Raw genomic sequence first — 15,246 nt, 5'->3', positions numbered from 1 at the left:
CTTCCTCTGTGGCTTAGTGGTATACACATCGGTTTCCACACCAGAGACCCGGGTTCAAGGCCCGGTCGTGACAGAAACACCGAGTCAGACATGGACCCAGAGGCACTCAGTACCAAAGATCTGTTGGCAGTGATTGGCAGTCATGAAGCTTCGTTCCAGCGTCATGAAGAGGTTCTCCGTCGTCAAGAGGAGGTGATGACAAAACACTCAGAGCTCCTTGCTGATGTCACGTCGTCCATTCGGCAACTCTTTCAAAGCCTTCCTGGGGTTTCTTCTCCTGTTTCTCCTGCTGCACCACCCCTAAGTACCAACAGTGCTCCAGTAGCTGCTGCAGAGCCCAGACTTCCACCCCCCAAGCCATTCTCAGGAGATCCTAGTTCCTGTCAGGGATTTCTCACCCAGTGCTCTCTCACTTTTGAGCTTCAGCCCTCAAGTTTTCCCACTGACCGCTCAAAGATCGCTTATATTATCACCCTTCTGACTGACAAGGCATTGTCTTGGGCCTCTGCGGCATGGGAGTCCCAGCCTAGTTATTGCCAGTCATACACAGCCTTTGAGAAGGAATTCAAGAAGGTGTTCAATCACCCAGTTAGTGGACAGGAGGCTTCCAAACGTCTCCTTACTCTCCGTCAAGGTCCTCGCAGCGCTGCAGACTTCGCCATTGAATTTCGAACTATTGCAGCAGGTAGTGGATGGAATGACGAGGCCTTAAGAGTCTGCTTTCTGGGTGGATTAGCTGAATCCATTCAAGATGAGATGGCCACCCGGGAACCAGCCAAAGACCTAGAATCCCTTATTGATATGGCCATTCGCCTTGATATTCGCTTGAGAGAACGGAGAATGACTCGAGGCAGAGCATCCCAGTCCCAAACTCCTGTTCACAAACCTGCATCTCCAGTTCATGCTCCACCAGTCAGACTTCCCCCAGTCAATGAACAAGCTCCCGAGCCTCCAGAAGATATGCAGCTAGGTCGTTCCAGACTCTCTCCCAGTGAAAGGGACAGACGGATGAGGGAGCGACGATGCCTTTACTGTGGTATGTCTGGTCATTTTCGATCCACTTGTCCAGAACTGTCGGGAAACGAGGGTCCCCACCGAGTTACAGGAGGACTGTGATGGGGAAAATAAGAGTTCCTCCTGCCAACACCGTTCTAGCTCTCAAAGCTTTTTTGTCCTGGGAGAGTCATCAGTTCCCGGTCCAGGCAATGATCGATTCAGGGGCCGCAGGTAATTTCATAGATCTCTCCTTGGCCAAGAAACTTAAGATTCCTACCCACCTTCTCCCTCATCCCCAGTCAGTAACTGCTTTGGATGGTAGACCCCTTGAACCCGGCAAAGTAACTGAGGCCACTCAGTCCCTGAAGCTTACCATTGCTAAACACCAGCAGGAGGAGACTTTCTACCTTATTGACTCTCCCGAGTATCCGGTCATTCTAGGTCATCCCTGGTTGCACAGACATAATCCCCATATCAACTGGTCTACTGGTTCCATTCTAGATTGGAGTCCTTCATGTCACTTCACCTGTTTTACCCAGAGCCTCTCTGCCCCTCATCCCGAGCCTCAAGATTCTGTAGATCTGTCTCAAGTTCCCGCTGTCTATCATAAGTTTAGGGCAGTATTCAGTAAGTCTCGAGCCACCTCTTTACCACCTCACCGCCCATACGACTGTGCAATTGACCTTCTCCCCGGTTCCTCCCCTCCTAGAGGCAGAGTCTTCTCCCTATCTCCCCCTGAACAGGCTGCTATGAATGCTTACATCCAAGAGTCCCTGGCAACTGGCATCATCCGAGCCTCCACTTCCCCTGCTGGTGCTGGCTTTTTCTTTGTGGGGAAGAAGGATGGGGGGCTTAGGCCTTGTATCGATTACCGAGGTCTTAACAAGATAACCATTCGGAATCGATATCCCCTGCCTCTTATGGCTACTGCCTTTGAGCTGCTGCAGGGAGCTTCCATTTTTACCAAGCTCGACCTTCGCAATGCCTACCATCTGGTGCGGATACGGCAAGGAGATGAATGGAAGACTGCTTTTAACACCCCCACAGGCCACTATGAATACCTAGTGATGCCTTTCGGTCTTACCAATGCCCCTGCCGTGTTCCAGGCACTTATCAACGACGTCCTCCGAGACATGTTAAATATATTTGTATTCGTTTATCTGGACGATATACTTATATTTTCCAAGTCCATGGAGGAGCACGAGGGCCATGTCAGCAGGGTTCTCCAAAGACTCCTTGAAAATCATCTCTTTGTCAAGCCAGAAAAATGTGAGTTTCATGTTTCCCTGACTAAGTTTCTTGGGTACATTGTCACCCCTGGTCACCTGGAGATGGACCCTAGTAAGATTAAAGCTGTTCTCAACTGGCCTATTCCAACCACAGTAAAAGAGGTGCAACGGTTTGTGGGCTTTGCAAACTTTTACAGAAAGTTTATCAGGAATTTCAGCTCAGTTGTGGCTCCCTTGACAGCACTGACAAAGGGAGGAGGAGTCAAGATTGAATGGGGCCCTAAAGCAGCGGCTGCCTTCCAGGATCTCAAGGATCGATTCACCTCAGCTCCCATACTCTCTATCCCTAATCCAGACATACCTTTTATGGTAGAGGTGGATGCCTCAGATGTGGGTGTAGGAGCCATTTTATCACAGAGGAATGAGGATGGAAAACTACACCCCTGTGCTTTCATGTCACGTCGCCTGTCTAATGCTGAGCGCAACTACCACGTGGGGGACCGAGAGCTGCTTGCTGTTAAGTTGGCCTTGGAAGAATGGCGCCATTGGCTTGAGGGCGCTCGACATCCTTTCCAGGTACTTACAGACCATAAGAACCTAGAATATCTCCAGCAGGCCAAGCAACTGAACCCTCGGCAGGCTCGATGGTCTCTGTTTTTCAACAGATTTCAGTTCATCCTGACTTATAGACCCGGTTCCAAGAACCTTAAGCCTGATGCCTTGTCCCGAGCCTACTCTCCAGAGACACATGAAAAACCTGTTTCTTCTATTATTCCTAGTTCAAGGATTGTTGCCCCCCTCAGATGGGATCTGGAACAAGTGGTCCGTAAGGCTCAAACCAAAGAACCTGATCCAGGGAATGGACCGTTGGGGGCTCTATATGTCCCTCGAGCAGTGCGAGCTCAGGTCTTGCAGTGGGGTCATGAGTCTGTATTGACCTGCCACCCAGGTAGTTCCCGTACTTTAGAATTCCTCCGACGTCGCTTTTGGTGGCCTTCCATAAAGGAAGATGTTAAAGGTTATGTGGAGGCCTGCCAAGTATGTTGTCAGGGAAAATCATCACACCAGCGACCTCAGGGACTGCTCCATCCCTTACCTGTTCCCCACAGGCCTTGGTCACACCTTTCCCTGGATTTCATTACAGGACTTCCACTCTCCCAGGGCAACACGGTCATATTGGTTGTGGTGGACCGATTTTCCAAGGCTGCCCGGTTCATTCCTCTGCCCAAGTTGCCATCGGCTAAAGAGACTGCTGAGCTCATAATAAGCCATGTTTTCAGAGTCTTTGGCATTCCCCAAGACATTGTTTCTGACCGAGGTCCACAATTTCTGTCCAGATTCTGGGGGGCTTTTTGCAGACTCTTCGGAACCACTGCCAGCCTATCATCCGGGTTCCATCCTGAGTCTAATGGTCAGACAGAACGAGTTAACCAAGATTTGGAAACCACTCTACGGTGCATGGCAGCCAATAACCCCACCACTTGGTCATCTTACATAATGTGGGCTGAATATGCCCACAACACCCTCAAGTCCTCAGCCACCGGACTTTCCCCTTTTGAATGCCAATTTGGTTATACCCCTCCATTGTTTCCTGAGAAAGAGGTCCAAGTGGGAGTTCCCTCAGCCCAGCACTTTGTTCGACGCTGTCGACGAACCTGGAGGAGAGCTAGAAGCGCTCTCCTTCGAACCTCCCTGAGATACCAACATCAGGCTAATCGCCGTCGTCGAAGGCCTCCTACTTTCCGGGTTGGCCAGAGAGTCTGGTTGGCCACTAAGAACCTTCCACTCCGGGTTGAGTCGAGAAAATTGTCCCAGAGGTTCATCGGGCCATTTAGAATAGCCAGGAAAGTTAACCCTGTTTCTTATCGTTTGTATCTTCCTCGTTCACTTAGAATTAATCCCACATTTCATGTCTCTTTATTAAAACCTGTCTTGTCTTCTCCCTTTGCCCCCCCTCGCAGACCCCCTCCACCTCCCAGGATCATTGACGGCCAGCCAGCCTACACGGTCCACCGGATACTGGACTCCAGGAGGGTCCAGAACTCACTTCAGTATCTGGTTGACTGGGAGGGCTACGGGCCAAAAGAGCGCTCCTGGATTCCTGCCAAAGACATCCTGGACCCTAGTTTAATCCGGGAGTTTCATACCCAGAGGCCAGGGTGTTCTGGTAGGAACGTCAGGAGCCGTTCCTAAAGGAGGGGGTCCTGTCACCATCCTGCAGTTTGTCTCCATTCCCCTAGAGGTCCCCGTGTTTCCCCTCTGTATTTGTTCTTCCTCATGTGTTCTTGTTTACTTAATTTAGATCACCTGTGACTTGTTCCAGCCAGTGTATTTAAGTTGTCACTTTGTCTGTGTTCCTCACTCGGTGTTTGAGTCATCTCTTGTGAACTTGCCTTGCGTTTCCCTTGATCTCCTGAGCTACGTCTAGTAAGAGTGTTTTATTTTCCTTGTTGCTGACTGCATTAATTATCTGTTTGTTTTCTCCCCTCGTGGAGTTTTCTTTACATGTTTATTATACTGTTAGAGTATTTTGTATACCTCATTCTGAGAAGAACCTAAGTTGTCTGTTTTGCTACCTCATTTTTGAGAAGAACCTAAGTTGATATTTTTTTTAATAAATCCTTGTTTTCTGGATTCCCTCTTGGAGTGTTTTCGTTTGGGTCCAACACAACTTCCTCTGTGGCTTAGTGGTATACACATCGGTTTCCACACCAGAGACCCGGGTTCAAGGCCCGGTCGTGACAATTATGTAGTTAATAACAAAAGATATACGACGTGTTTTTGGCTGTGAGACGTAGTTTGGATGAACTTGTCGGCGATTTTTCCTATAGTAAAGTCATGCAATGTGAAAGTCCCTGTGGCCGATCCATCTTGCAGTGTAAACAAAGCAGCGACGAAACGCCAGCCCAGATAGTCATGCAGTGTGAAAACATCTGTGACACGACTACTTTGAAAATCATGCAGTCTGAACTCGGCATAACGCTCATTTAAGTATAAATAAAACATCTATCCACATGCGTCTGGTCTGATGCACGACAATCACCTTTTCCTGGTCACACTTATGGTTACACTTTAGCAAAAATTCACCACATTTACTTCTGGCGTATTACCTGCCTATTGATTAGATTGATGGCACTTATAAAGTATGATCTTATTTTGCATCCCCAGTCTTACCCAATACCAAACCCAACTACTACATACTAACTATTAATAAGCAGCTTAAATAAACTAAATAAACAAGTCCCTTTATTTATCAGGGAATGAACAGCCTACTTATCCAGCACATGTTTTACTCAGCGGATGCCCTTCCAGCTGCAACTAAGTACTGGGAAACACCCATACACTCTCATTCTCACACACACACACACACATATATACTATGGTCAAGTTAGCTTAATCAATTCACCTATAGCGCATGTCTTAGGACTTTAAGGAAAACTGGAGCAAACGGAGGAAACTCCGGAAAAATAAAGTGTGACCAAAAGTATTGCATTTACCAGTATTTTTGTAGAAAACTCCTCCATCTGATGGGATTTAAATTAATCCGGCATTATAATTACGACTACGTAAATGTAATGTAAATGTACTAAAAAAAATTTAATGCATCAATACATCCCACCGTGAGGTTTATGTATAGACCGTTTTGATGGATGTAAAACAATAACAGTGGTCCTAATGTATTGCCTGTATTTTATTTTTAATTTCCCTAGCTTACAAGAATCCAATAAGGTCCACATATTGATAAATGATGCTATGGGAGCTTTATTAACATTAAGATATGGTTAAATTGCCTCTTGCTACGGTTATGAAATAGTTTGGCAACAAGCAGGAAATGTGGGCCATTGATATCGCCACGTTAAAATGCATAACATTTAATGTGAATGCAAAACGTTCAACGGTCAACAAAAAATGCTGAAAAAGAAAGAGAGAAATACTCGCCTCCTGCTCCAAGAAACCTCTTCCCTTCCCTGACATGAGGATGTTTGTCCTCTAGGTGACGGTCCGGCCAGATCAGAGTCTCGGCGGAGAACACTACTTTGTGTTTGGCCTGCTGAAACTTCTTCAGCAGCTCTTTGGGACCAGACGAAAAAATCACGTCATAGCTGTGGAAAGACATAAACAAACGTTAATAATCAACTCTTATGATTGAAAGAGCACACACAATAGCCCCTTTCACACAGTGATACCGGTAAGAATATGGAAAATTTCCGGAACGACTTTACCGGTAAATTCAAAAAAGTGCTGTTCACACAGGCGAGGACGTTACGGAATTTTTCCGGAAAAGAGCATTCACACATCCATTCCAAAATACCGTTAAATTCTGACATCATTAACCAGAAATGACCTCTAAACGGCTGCCCTTGTGTTTGTAAACATTTGACTACAGCACAAACTCTTTGGATGGATCAGTACTGTGAACAACTTCGATGAAAACATATCGAGAAACACTTTCGCATGTCGAGATGTACATGATATGTGTGTGTGCCCATGGGCTGTTTCATGGGCACACGCAAAGCTTGAAGGTAAACAAACAACGGCTTATCATAAGCATCTTATCGATAATTAATTACACGGTTGGCATTAAGATGAACATATAAACGTGATCTGACTAATTTCTAGCAGCTAAATGTGTCTGGAAAAATATTCTAAGGCTTTTATTCTCAAAAACCGCGCGGATGTGAATGCGTCTGAATGTTCTGATTGGCTAAAGCAGACATCTTACGTCAGCACATTCTAGACGTGCACGCGCTCTTTCCGGCAATCTTCCTTCTGCATTCACACAGCGCAGCATTCCGGCAAATTACCAGTAATGTTACAACTTCTCTTTCCGGAAAATAGCCCGAACTAATTTACCGGTATTTTCAAAAAGGACCTGTTCACACATACAACCTTTCCGGAAAATTGCCGGTAATTTTCCGGAAAGGTCTGTGTGTGTGAAAGGGGCTAATATCAGTATTATTAGCCCCTTTTGAATTTTTTTTTTTTTTTTTTTTTTACCAAATGATGTTTAACAGAGCAAGGAAATTTTCACAGTATGTCTGATAATATTTTTTCTTCTGGAGAAAGTATTTTTTGTTTTATTTTGGCTAGATTAAAAGCAGTTTTTTTTTTTAATATATTTTAAGGTCAAAATTATAAGCTATATTTTTTTGACTGTCTACAGAAAAAAACATTGTTATACAACAACTTGCCTAATTACCCAAAACTGCCTAATTAACCTAGTTAAGCCTTTAAATGTCACTTTAAGCTATAGAGAAGTGTTTTGAAAATATCTAGTAAAATATTATTTACTGTCATCATGACAAAGATAAAATAAATTAAAACTATAATGTTTAGAAATGTGTTGAAAAAATCTTCTCTCTGTTAAACAGAAATTGGGGAAAAAATAAGCAGGGGGCTAATAATTCTGACTTCAACTGTATGTATTTAGTTATGATGGACATAACTACCTATCCACAAAAAGAATGACTTTTTTCTCTTCCTGGATGTCCTCCAGTGCAGATTTCAGCAGGCGCACTTTCTGTCCTCCACCTGGAGCTGTCATGTAATCTCCACCTCTCCATGTTTCACCTCGTCCGAGAACCTAATAAAACACCACAGGAATGTCAAGCATCAGTTTGCAGTTTATAGACCGGAAACTGCAATTTAAAAGGTGCATCTCACATTTTTTTTTTTGTGTAATTAATTTAATTCATCTTTATTTCTATAGCGCTTTTACAATGTAGATTGTGTCAAAGCAGCTTAACATAAAAGTTCTAGTCAATTAAAACTGTGTTAGTCCAGTTTTCAGAGTTTAGTTCAGTTCAGTTTAAATTTAACTGCTGAAAGTCCAAACACTGAAGAGCAAATCCATCAATAAGTAGCTCCACGAGTCCCAAAGTAAGCAAGCCAGTGGTGACAGTGCCGAGAAACAAAACTTTACCAGTTGACGAACTGACCTCGAAAGAAACCAGGATCAGTTGGGCATGACCATTTCTCCTCAGGCCAAACTTCTTAATAAAAAACTACAATACTATTTCAAAGATACTTGATCATCTTGGTGATATTTGATGTAATGAATTTTATTAAACAAAATAACTGTGATTGGATGATAATGGATTATTACTGTAAATGACTAAATGACTACTTTTAAACTAAAAGTAGGAGTAGTTAATCATCTCCGAATTAATAGTATAATTATAATCATTACTAAATAAATAGCTCAAAGATAAAAATGAGATTTCGAGCATCAAAAAAATGTATAATTATTAATATACGTTGGAATGTGTCCTGATTAATGTGCCTCTTAAGAACGAAAATGTAATTCAGAGTAACAATATGCCATAAAAACAAATTGTCAGGCATATTAACAACAAAAATCACTTGGTAACATATTAGACTCTTTTTTCCTTAAAAGAAATAAGGAGTAATTTATTGTGGTTTTAAATTGTTATACTTTGTTAGTTTCTTTATTCCTTCAAACAACTAGATTCAGCCCACTTGTCAACCTAAAAAAGTTGAATTTCATAATAAATCTTAGGATTTTTCCATAGTCACTGAGTAATTTGCCTTGGGTAAAGAGACATTAACCCTATCAAAGGAAATGTTATAGGCTATTAAACCTAATGTAATTCCCTTTAGATCAGTGGTTCTCAAAGTGGAGGTTGTGTCCCCCCAAGGGGTCGCGGGACAATAAAGTGGGGTCGTCTAGTGATTTGCAAAAATCTATTTATTTTTATTAAACCATAAGAATTACCTATAAGAATTACCAAAATTTATTCATAACCTACTGAAAAGAAAAAAGAGTAATTTATAGTTACTCTATACTACTGTATATAGTTACTATAATAGCTTATAGTTACTACTTTTATTGGATTGTGACCCCTGGGGTAATTACATAATATTAAAGACACAGCAATAGCGTCAGACGCAGGAGATTGATTTTATAACACCAGGTTAAACTTTCTGGCACATTTACAACACTCACATACATAAAAAAAATGTACGAAAAATAGTGTGCACCATTGCATGCAAGGATTCTGTATTTATAACCACCTCAGAGGATATTGGGGGTCGCGAGTCACAGGCATTGTTATTTTGGGGGTCGCGGGCTGAAAAGTTTGGGAACCCCTGCTTAAATTAAAACTTACTAGCTTTTGTACATTTTCAATGTAAAAGGTTTACCAAAAATGTCAGAGACACATATTTTAAATGGATAGTTCACCTAAAAATGAAAACCGACTCACTCTAGGTGATTGCAAACATTTATGCGCTTCTTTATTCTGTTAAAAACAAAAATAGACATTTTGTAGAATGTTGGAAACAAGTCACTGACTTCCATAATAGCAAGAAAAAACACTATGGAGCTCAAATGGTTTCAGTTTCGGCATGGTGGCTTAGTGGTTAGCACTGTCGCCTCACAACAAGAAGGTCTCTGGTTTAAGTCCTGACTGGACCATTTGGCATTTCTTTGAGGAGTTTGCATGTTCTCTTTGTGTTGGTTTCCTCGGGGTGCTCCAATTTCCCCCACAGTCCAAAAACAAAAGCTATAGGTGAATTGAATAAACTAAATTGTCCGTAATGTATGAGTGTGTGTGGATGAGGGTGTATGGATGTTTTCCAGTACTGGTTTGCAGCTGGAAGAGCATCCGCTGCGTAAAACATAAGCTGGAAATGGGCATAGGTCAATTGGATGAACTTAATAGACCATAGTGTGTGAATGTGAGTGTGACTTGCTGTTTCCCAGTGCTGGAGAGCATTCGCTGCATAAAACATAGGCTGAAGGTGGTTCATTCTGCTGTGATGACCCCTTATAAATAAGGAACTAAGCCGAGGAAAAATTAATGAATGAATTGTTTCAGTATTCTTAAAAATATCTTCTTTTCAGATTAGTAGAGGAGATAAATCCAAAAAAAAACAAGTAGAGGATGAATACTAAATAATGAATTTACTAATTGCATTTTTTTTGTGTGAATTATTATCCCTTTACAATTCCACTAATACATAATGGTTAATTCATTATTAACTTGCTAAAAAGAGAGCAAAAGTCCCGCACCTTGATGGTGTAATTGAAGTGTTTAGCAGATCTCAAAAACCGTCTGAACCCATCAGTCTCCTGCGTGGCTACAGTGAGCACCAGAAGATCTCCTGAAAACACACAAAACAGTGTTAATATTATAGAAAGACAAACGTCAAACTTCTCCACAGCTGCTCAGCTCCTCTGCCTACGTGCTGGAAGAGCTCATCCCAATGGGTTGCGATCCCACATCCCACTCCTATCATCTGAGGATCCGACAGGAACTCCGTGCACATCTGGAATATTCGCTTACTCTCACAGCACGTAAACCTGATGGTTATATAATGAAATAACGAAACAAATAAATCTGCGTCGATTGTGAATCATTTATGCGAAGATGTTTTCTGTCATATAGTCTTTTTTCCTCTTTTTTAGCAGTGCCATCAACCCGCATTCCTGACAACCTGAACAATATCTGGCAAGAACTAACGCGTAGGTACGATGTAACAATTGTCTCGTTGTCCTCACATGGTGCATGTTCACTTCGAATTTCACAGGTTTTGTCGCTTTTTTAAAAGTTTAAGACTTTTTTGTTGTGTTAAGCGTAATTTTGTTGTCGTTTGTCAACATTAACCGTGAAGAGACCCGCACTGATTTCTCCACGTCAGCGGCGTGAGTTTGTGTCCATTTAACGACTTGCTAACTTTACCTAGCGCCCCGTGTTTGCAACGATTAAGCAGTGAATTACATTAAAACTGCAGCAGCGACTTTACAATATCGCGAACAGAAAGTGGTGCGGTTTACCTAAAACTGTGATAACCAAAATCAAAGCCTTACCCTCGGGGATCGAGCCCTGCTGATTACAGTGCAGCGGGGGAAAAGACGCAAACAAACACGCGAGAAAAGCCAGAACTCCTCTCATATTCGGACCCGTTATTCTTCAGAGCTGTTTACAGTAACGGCGACTGATGAAATAAGGCCTTTCCTCGAGAGAAAGTTAGTTATACATTCCAGTTCAAGCACAGCCTGCCCACTTCTGCTTTTCCCCACCCCTGCATGCCTGACCACACGTAGCCCACAGAAAGAGACAGTTTTACAAGATTCAGTCTATAAATTCATCACAGAACTTATGGGTTTGTTTGTTTTGTTTTCTTACGTTTATTTGTCCGAGAGAAATAAACATTTACACCATCATTTTCATTTATTTTTTTCATGTTGTGTCCCTAAAAATGTAACAGCTAAAATCTGCTGGGTTGGGAAAAGTAACGAGCAATTCCAGCGTTATGGATGTGACATTTGCAGTAGAAACTCAACATATAAAATTACATAGTAAGTATATGTTAACATTATGTTGAAACATCTGTTTATATTTTGCAGAACAACTGACCACAGAGTTAAGGGACCAGAAAATATCAATCTGTAAACATGTTTTATACTTTAAATGAGGAAAATAAACAGGCGTTATGGATGTGACAAAAAAGTCTGCAGGTTAACAGTCTACATCATGCTTTGTAGAAATTCTGTAAAATAAACTGTGCAACCCAAAAGAAGCAATGATAATCAAAAGAAGAAGAGTTGGCTCACTATAAAACAAAAATGATTGATTTTATTTCATTTCATGTTGTCACATTTATGAGGAAAAAGCTTTGTTATGGATGTGACATCTCTCTGTTATGGATGTGAAATTGCCACTTGAGTGTTTTGGTAGATCAAATAGAATACAGATGAATTTTTGAATATTTTTTTTAAAGTACTGTAAAATACTTGCTTACACACACACACACACACACAAAAACATAAACTGTTTCCGTATTTTGGTGAAAACTTAATTTTTTTTCATGGCAAGTTTGACATTTGGACATTCTAGCAGAAATGTACATTATCTATTTCCATGAAGTAAAAACATTAATACAGTGAATAATAAGTATTTAATTCCAAATATTTCTAAAATACACTGATGGTTGACTTCTGCGAGTTGTTCTGTAAAGGAATATGTCATTAATTTTTTTCTCTGATTTTTATCTTTAATAAAAACACTTTACAAATGTACAAACCCTGTCATTGTCCTTGCCCTCAGCCCAAGTGAATCTATAGCTTTAATAGTTTTGTTGTGCTAAAAAACTGTTATTTAGGGAGGAAAAAAAACTTCAGAACTAGATGTTTAAGTTGTTATCATTCACATCAATTAATTAAAAACATGAAATTATAAATACATTCTCCAAATTAATACAACAAATTAGGCATGGGACGGTAGCTGTTTTCAAGATATACTGCAGTTTGAAAAAGTCAAGGTTTTAAAACCTCCAAAATCTTCTGCTATACCGTTCCTACAGTATATGTAAGGTTTTTTTATGTTTTTTATGTTTTGTTTTAAGCTTTTTAGAACAGTAAAAGATATCAAAGATGCCATTTTAAATTGTAATGCAATCTGTGTTTTGGAAACTAATGAAGACAACAGAAGTCAATGATTCATTAGAATTACTTAGCCTGAGATGATTACTGCTCCAAAATATTAGAAAAGTTTCTTAAAATTAAATATTTTGTGTTCAAAGTGGAAAAAAAGGTTTTGTGTTTGACCCAGACATTTAAAAAGAATATAATTTAGAGTAATCCCAATACCGTGAAACCATGATATTGTTTATCCAAGGTTATCATCCCGTCAGAATCTTATACCAACCTATGCCTACTACAAATATATAATACAAATAAATTTACAATTGTCCTCTTGTTTCTGTTATACATCTTTAACTCTGAGAAAGTGGCATCATTTGATGAAGGAGAAGCTAACAGTGATCAAGGATGCGTTCTTTCATTGAATGGTATGATTTTTTAAGGACGACAAGCGTCTGTCAGGCCCTGTCACATTTTTTTATAATTGAAAATGTACGTTTCTGGTAGAATGTCCCATATATTACAATCTTAGTCACCTAAAAGGTAACTAAATGTGTTACTTGGTTAATTTAAAAAAGGAAAGTAATGTGAAAGTTGTGTTATGTTTGCGTAATTTTGTTAAAAGATTAAGGTAGGCTTAACATTTTTATATTTTTACCTATTCTGATCCTAACCCAACAGTGAGGTCAAATATGGACAAATCCAACAGCTGTTTTTTTTATTTATTTTTTATTTAACTTGTTAAAAGATCCATGCAGTTTTAACCCACCTCTTGGGTTTGATAATAGTTGGCTCAGTGTTGGGTTAATGCATTTTTAAGGATTAAACAACTGAACCTGAAACACCTTATTATGTTATGGGAAAGTTATTTTTGAATGTAATGCATTAAAATGTTGAGTTACTCCCTCGATAAGTAACTAGTTGCAATACTTAGTTGTTTTTTACAGTAAGTAATGCATTACGTTACTTTTGGGTTACTTTTGCATTACTTTTTCAGACCTGGCTGAGCTTGATGTCTTTCAGAACTTGTTTTTTTTTTTCTCTTTCTTTTATTAATAGAGGAGCTCTGCAATTAACAAAATACTTTGTAACTGACACACTTTACCTTCAAAAAACACATCAAAATTTATTTTCTGATAATGTTATCTGAGAACTTCCTTACCCCAGAGCTATGCATGCTGTAAATATAGATTATTTTGTTTATTAGATCAATTGTTATTAAAGTTTAAAGCATTTTGTTTGCTACTTTTGTACTATTTGTCTTAAGTAAAATCATTGTCCATTATTTAGACAATCCCCTTTTCCTTTTCTTCGATGTGTTCAAAATAATGAACACAATCTCTCATTGACTGCATGATTAATTGTGAGAACTTTAATTTTAATGCAGCAATTACTTTTTAAAATCTAATTAATTAAAGTAAAAAGTAACTCATGTTACATTTTTAAAAAGGAACTCAATTATTATTGCTTATTTTTTAAGTAATGCGTTTAACTTTACTCGTTATGAGCAACTCATACAGTCCCCTACAGACCTTGAAATTAATATAAAAAATGAAAGCATTTTGTCACTTAAGTGTATAGATATAATAAAAAAATATATAATACAAAATGCTTATACTTTTGACTATTGTAAACCATTTTTATTGTTAAATTTTAACATTAACAACATTGGTACAAAAAGATATATATATATATATATATATATATATATATATATATATATATATATATATATATATATATATATATATATATATATATATATATATATATATATATATATATATATATATATATCATATTTCCCAAATGATGTTTAACAGAGCAAGGAAATTTTCACAGTATGTCTGATAATATTTTTTCTTCTGGAGTAAGTCTTATTTGTTTTATTTCGGCTAGAATAAAAGCGGTTTGTAATTTTTTATGAACTATTTTAAGGTCAAAATTTTATCCCCTTAAAGCCATTTTTTTCGATAGTCTACAGAACAAACCATCGTTAAACAATAACTTGCCAAAATACCCTAACCATAGTTAACCTAATTACAGTATGTCTGATAAAATTTTTTCTTCTGGAGAAAGTCTTATTTGTTTTATTTCGGCTAGAATAAAAGCAGTTTAATTTTTTTTTAAAAACCATTTTAGGGACAAAATTATTAGCCCCTTTAAGCTATATATTTTTTCAACTGTCTATAGAACAAACCAATGTTTTACAATAACTTGCCAAATTATCCTAACCTGCCTAGTTAACCTAATTAACCTAGTTAAGCCTTTAAATGTCACTTTAAGCTAAACACTAGTATCTTCAAAAATATCTAGTAAAATATTATGTACTGGGGCGACGCGGTGGCGCATTAGGTAGTGCTGTCGCCTCACAGCAACAAGGTCGCTGGTTTGAGCCCTGGCTTGACTTTTCTTTGTGGAGTTTGCATGTTCTCCCCACGTTTGCGTGTGTTTCCTCCGGGTGCTCCGGTTTCACCCACATGTCCAAAGACATGTGGTTCAGGTGAATTGGGTAGACTAAATTGTTCGTAGTGTATGTGTGTGAATGAGTATGTGTGGAGAGATGGGTTGCAGGTGGAAGGGCATCCGCTGCATAAAACATATGCTGGATAAGTTGGCGGTTCATTTGTGCTT

At 39.4% G+C, this 15,246-nt stretch overlaps 1 protein-coding gene across 2 annotated transcripts in view; it reads right to left on the bottom strand.

Annotated features, from left to right (window-relative positions):
- Positions 1 to 11,262, bottom strand: part of plod1a (procollagen-lysine, 2-oxoglutarate 5-dioxygenase 1a) — a 46,054-nt gene extending 34,792 nt beyond the window's left edge. The window contains exons 1-4 of one of the 2 annotated variants that reach the window (XR_012383842.1): positions 11,059 to 11,262; positions 10,261 to 10,352; positions 7,676 to 7,809; positions 6,165 to 6,328 (exon numbers count right to left, since the gene is read on the bottom strand). Coding sequence is in view for 1 of the 2 variants with exons in the window: in NM_001077742.2 (NP_001071210.2) it covers positions 6,165 to 6,328; positions 7,676 to 7,809; positions 10,261 to 10,352; positions 11,059 to 11,143 (475 nt within the window). In the remaining variant the exon portion in view is untranslated. The remainder of the gene's footprint in view (positions 1 to 6,164; positions 6,329 to 7,675; positions 7,810 to 10,260; positions 10,353 to 11,058) is intronic. The other variant, NM_001077742.2, reaches the window with a different exon arrangement.
- Positions 11,263 to 15,246: the final 3,984 nt, after the last annotated feature.

Source organism: Danio rerio, chromosome 8 (genome assembly GCF_049306965.1).
Source record: "Danio rerio strain Tuebingen ecotype United States chromosome 8, GRCz12tu, whole genome shotgun sequence".
Classification (NCBI taxonomy): Eukaryota; Metazoa; Chordata; class Actinopteri; order Cypriniformes; family Danionidae; genus Danio; species Danio rerio.
The sequence above is the reverse complement of the archived record's forward strand: the minus strand, read 5'-3'. Positions and strand labels throughout refer to the sequence as shown.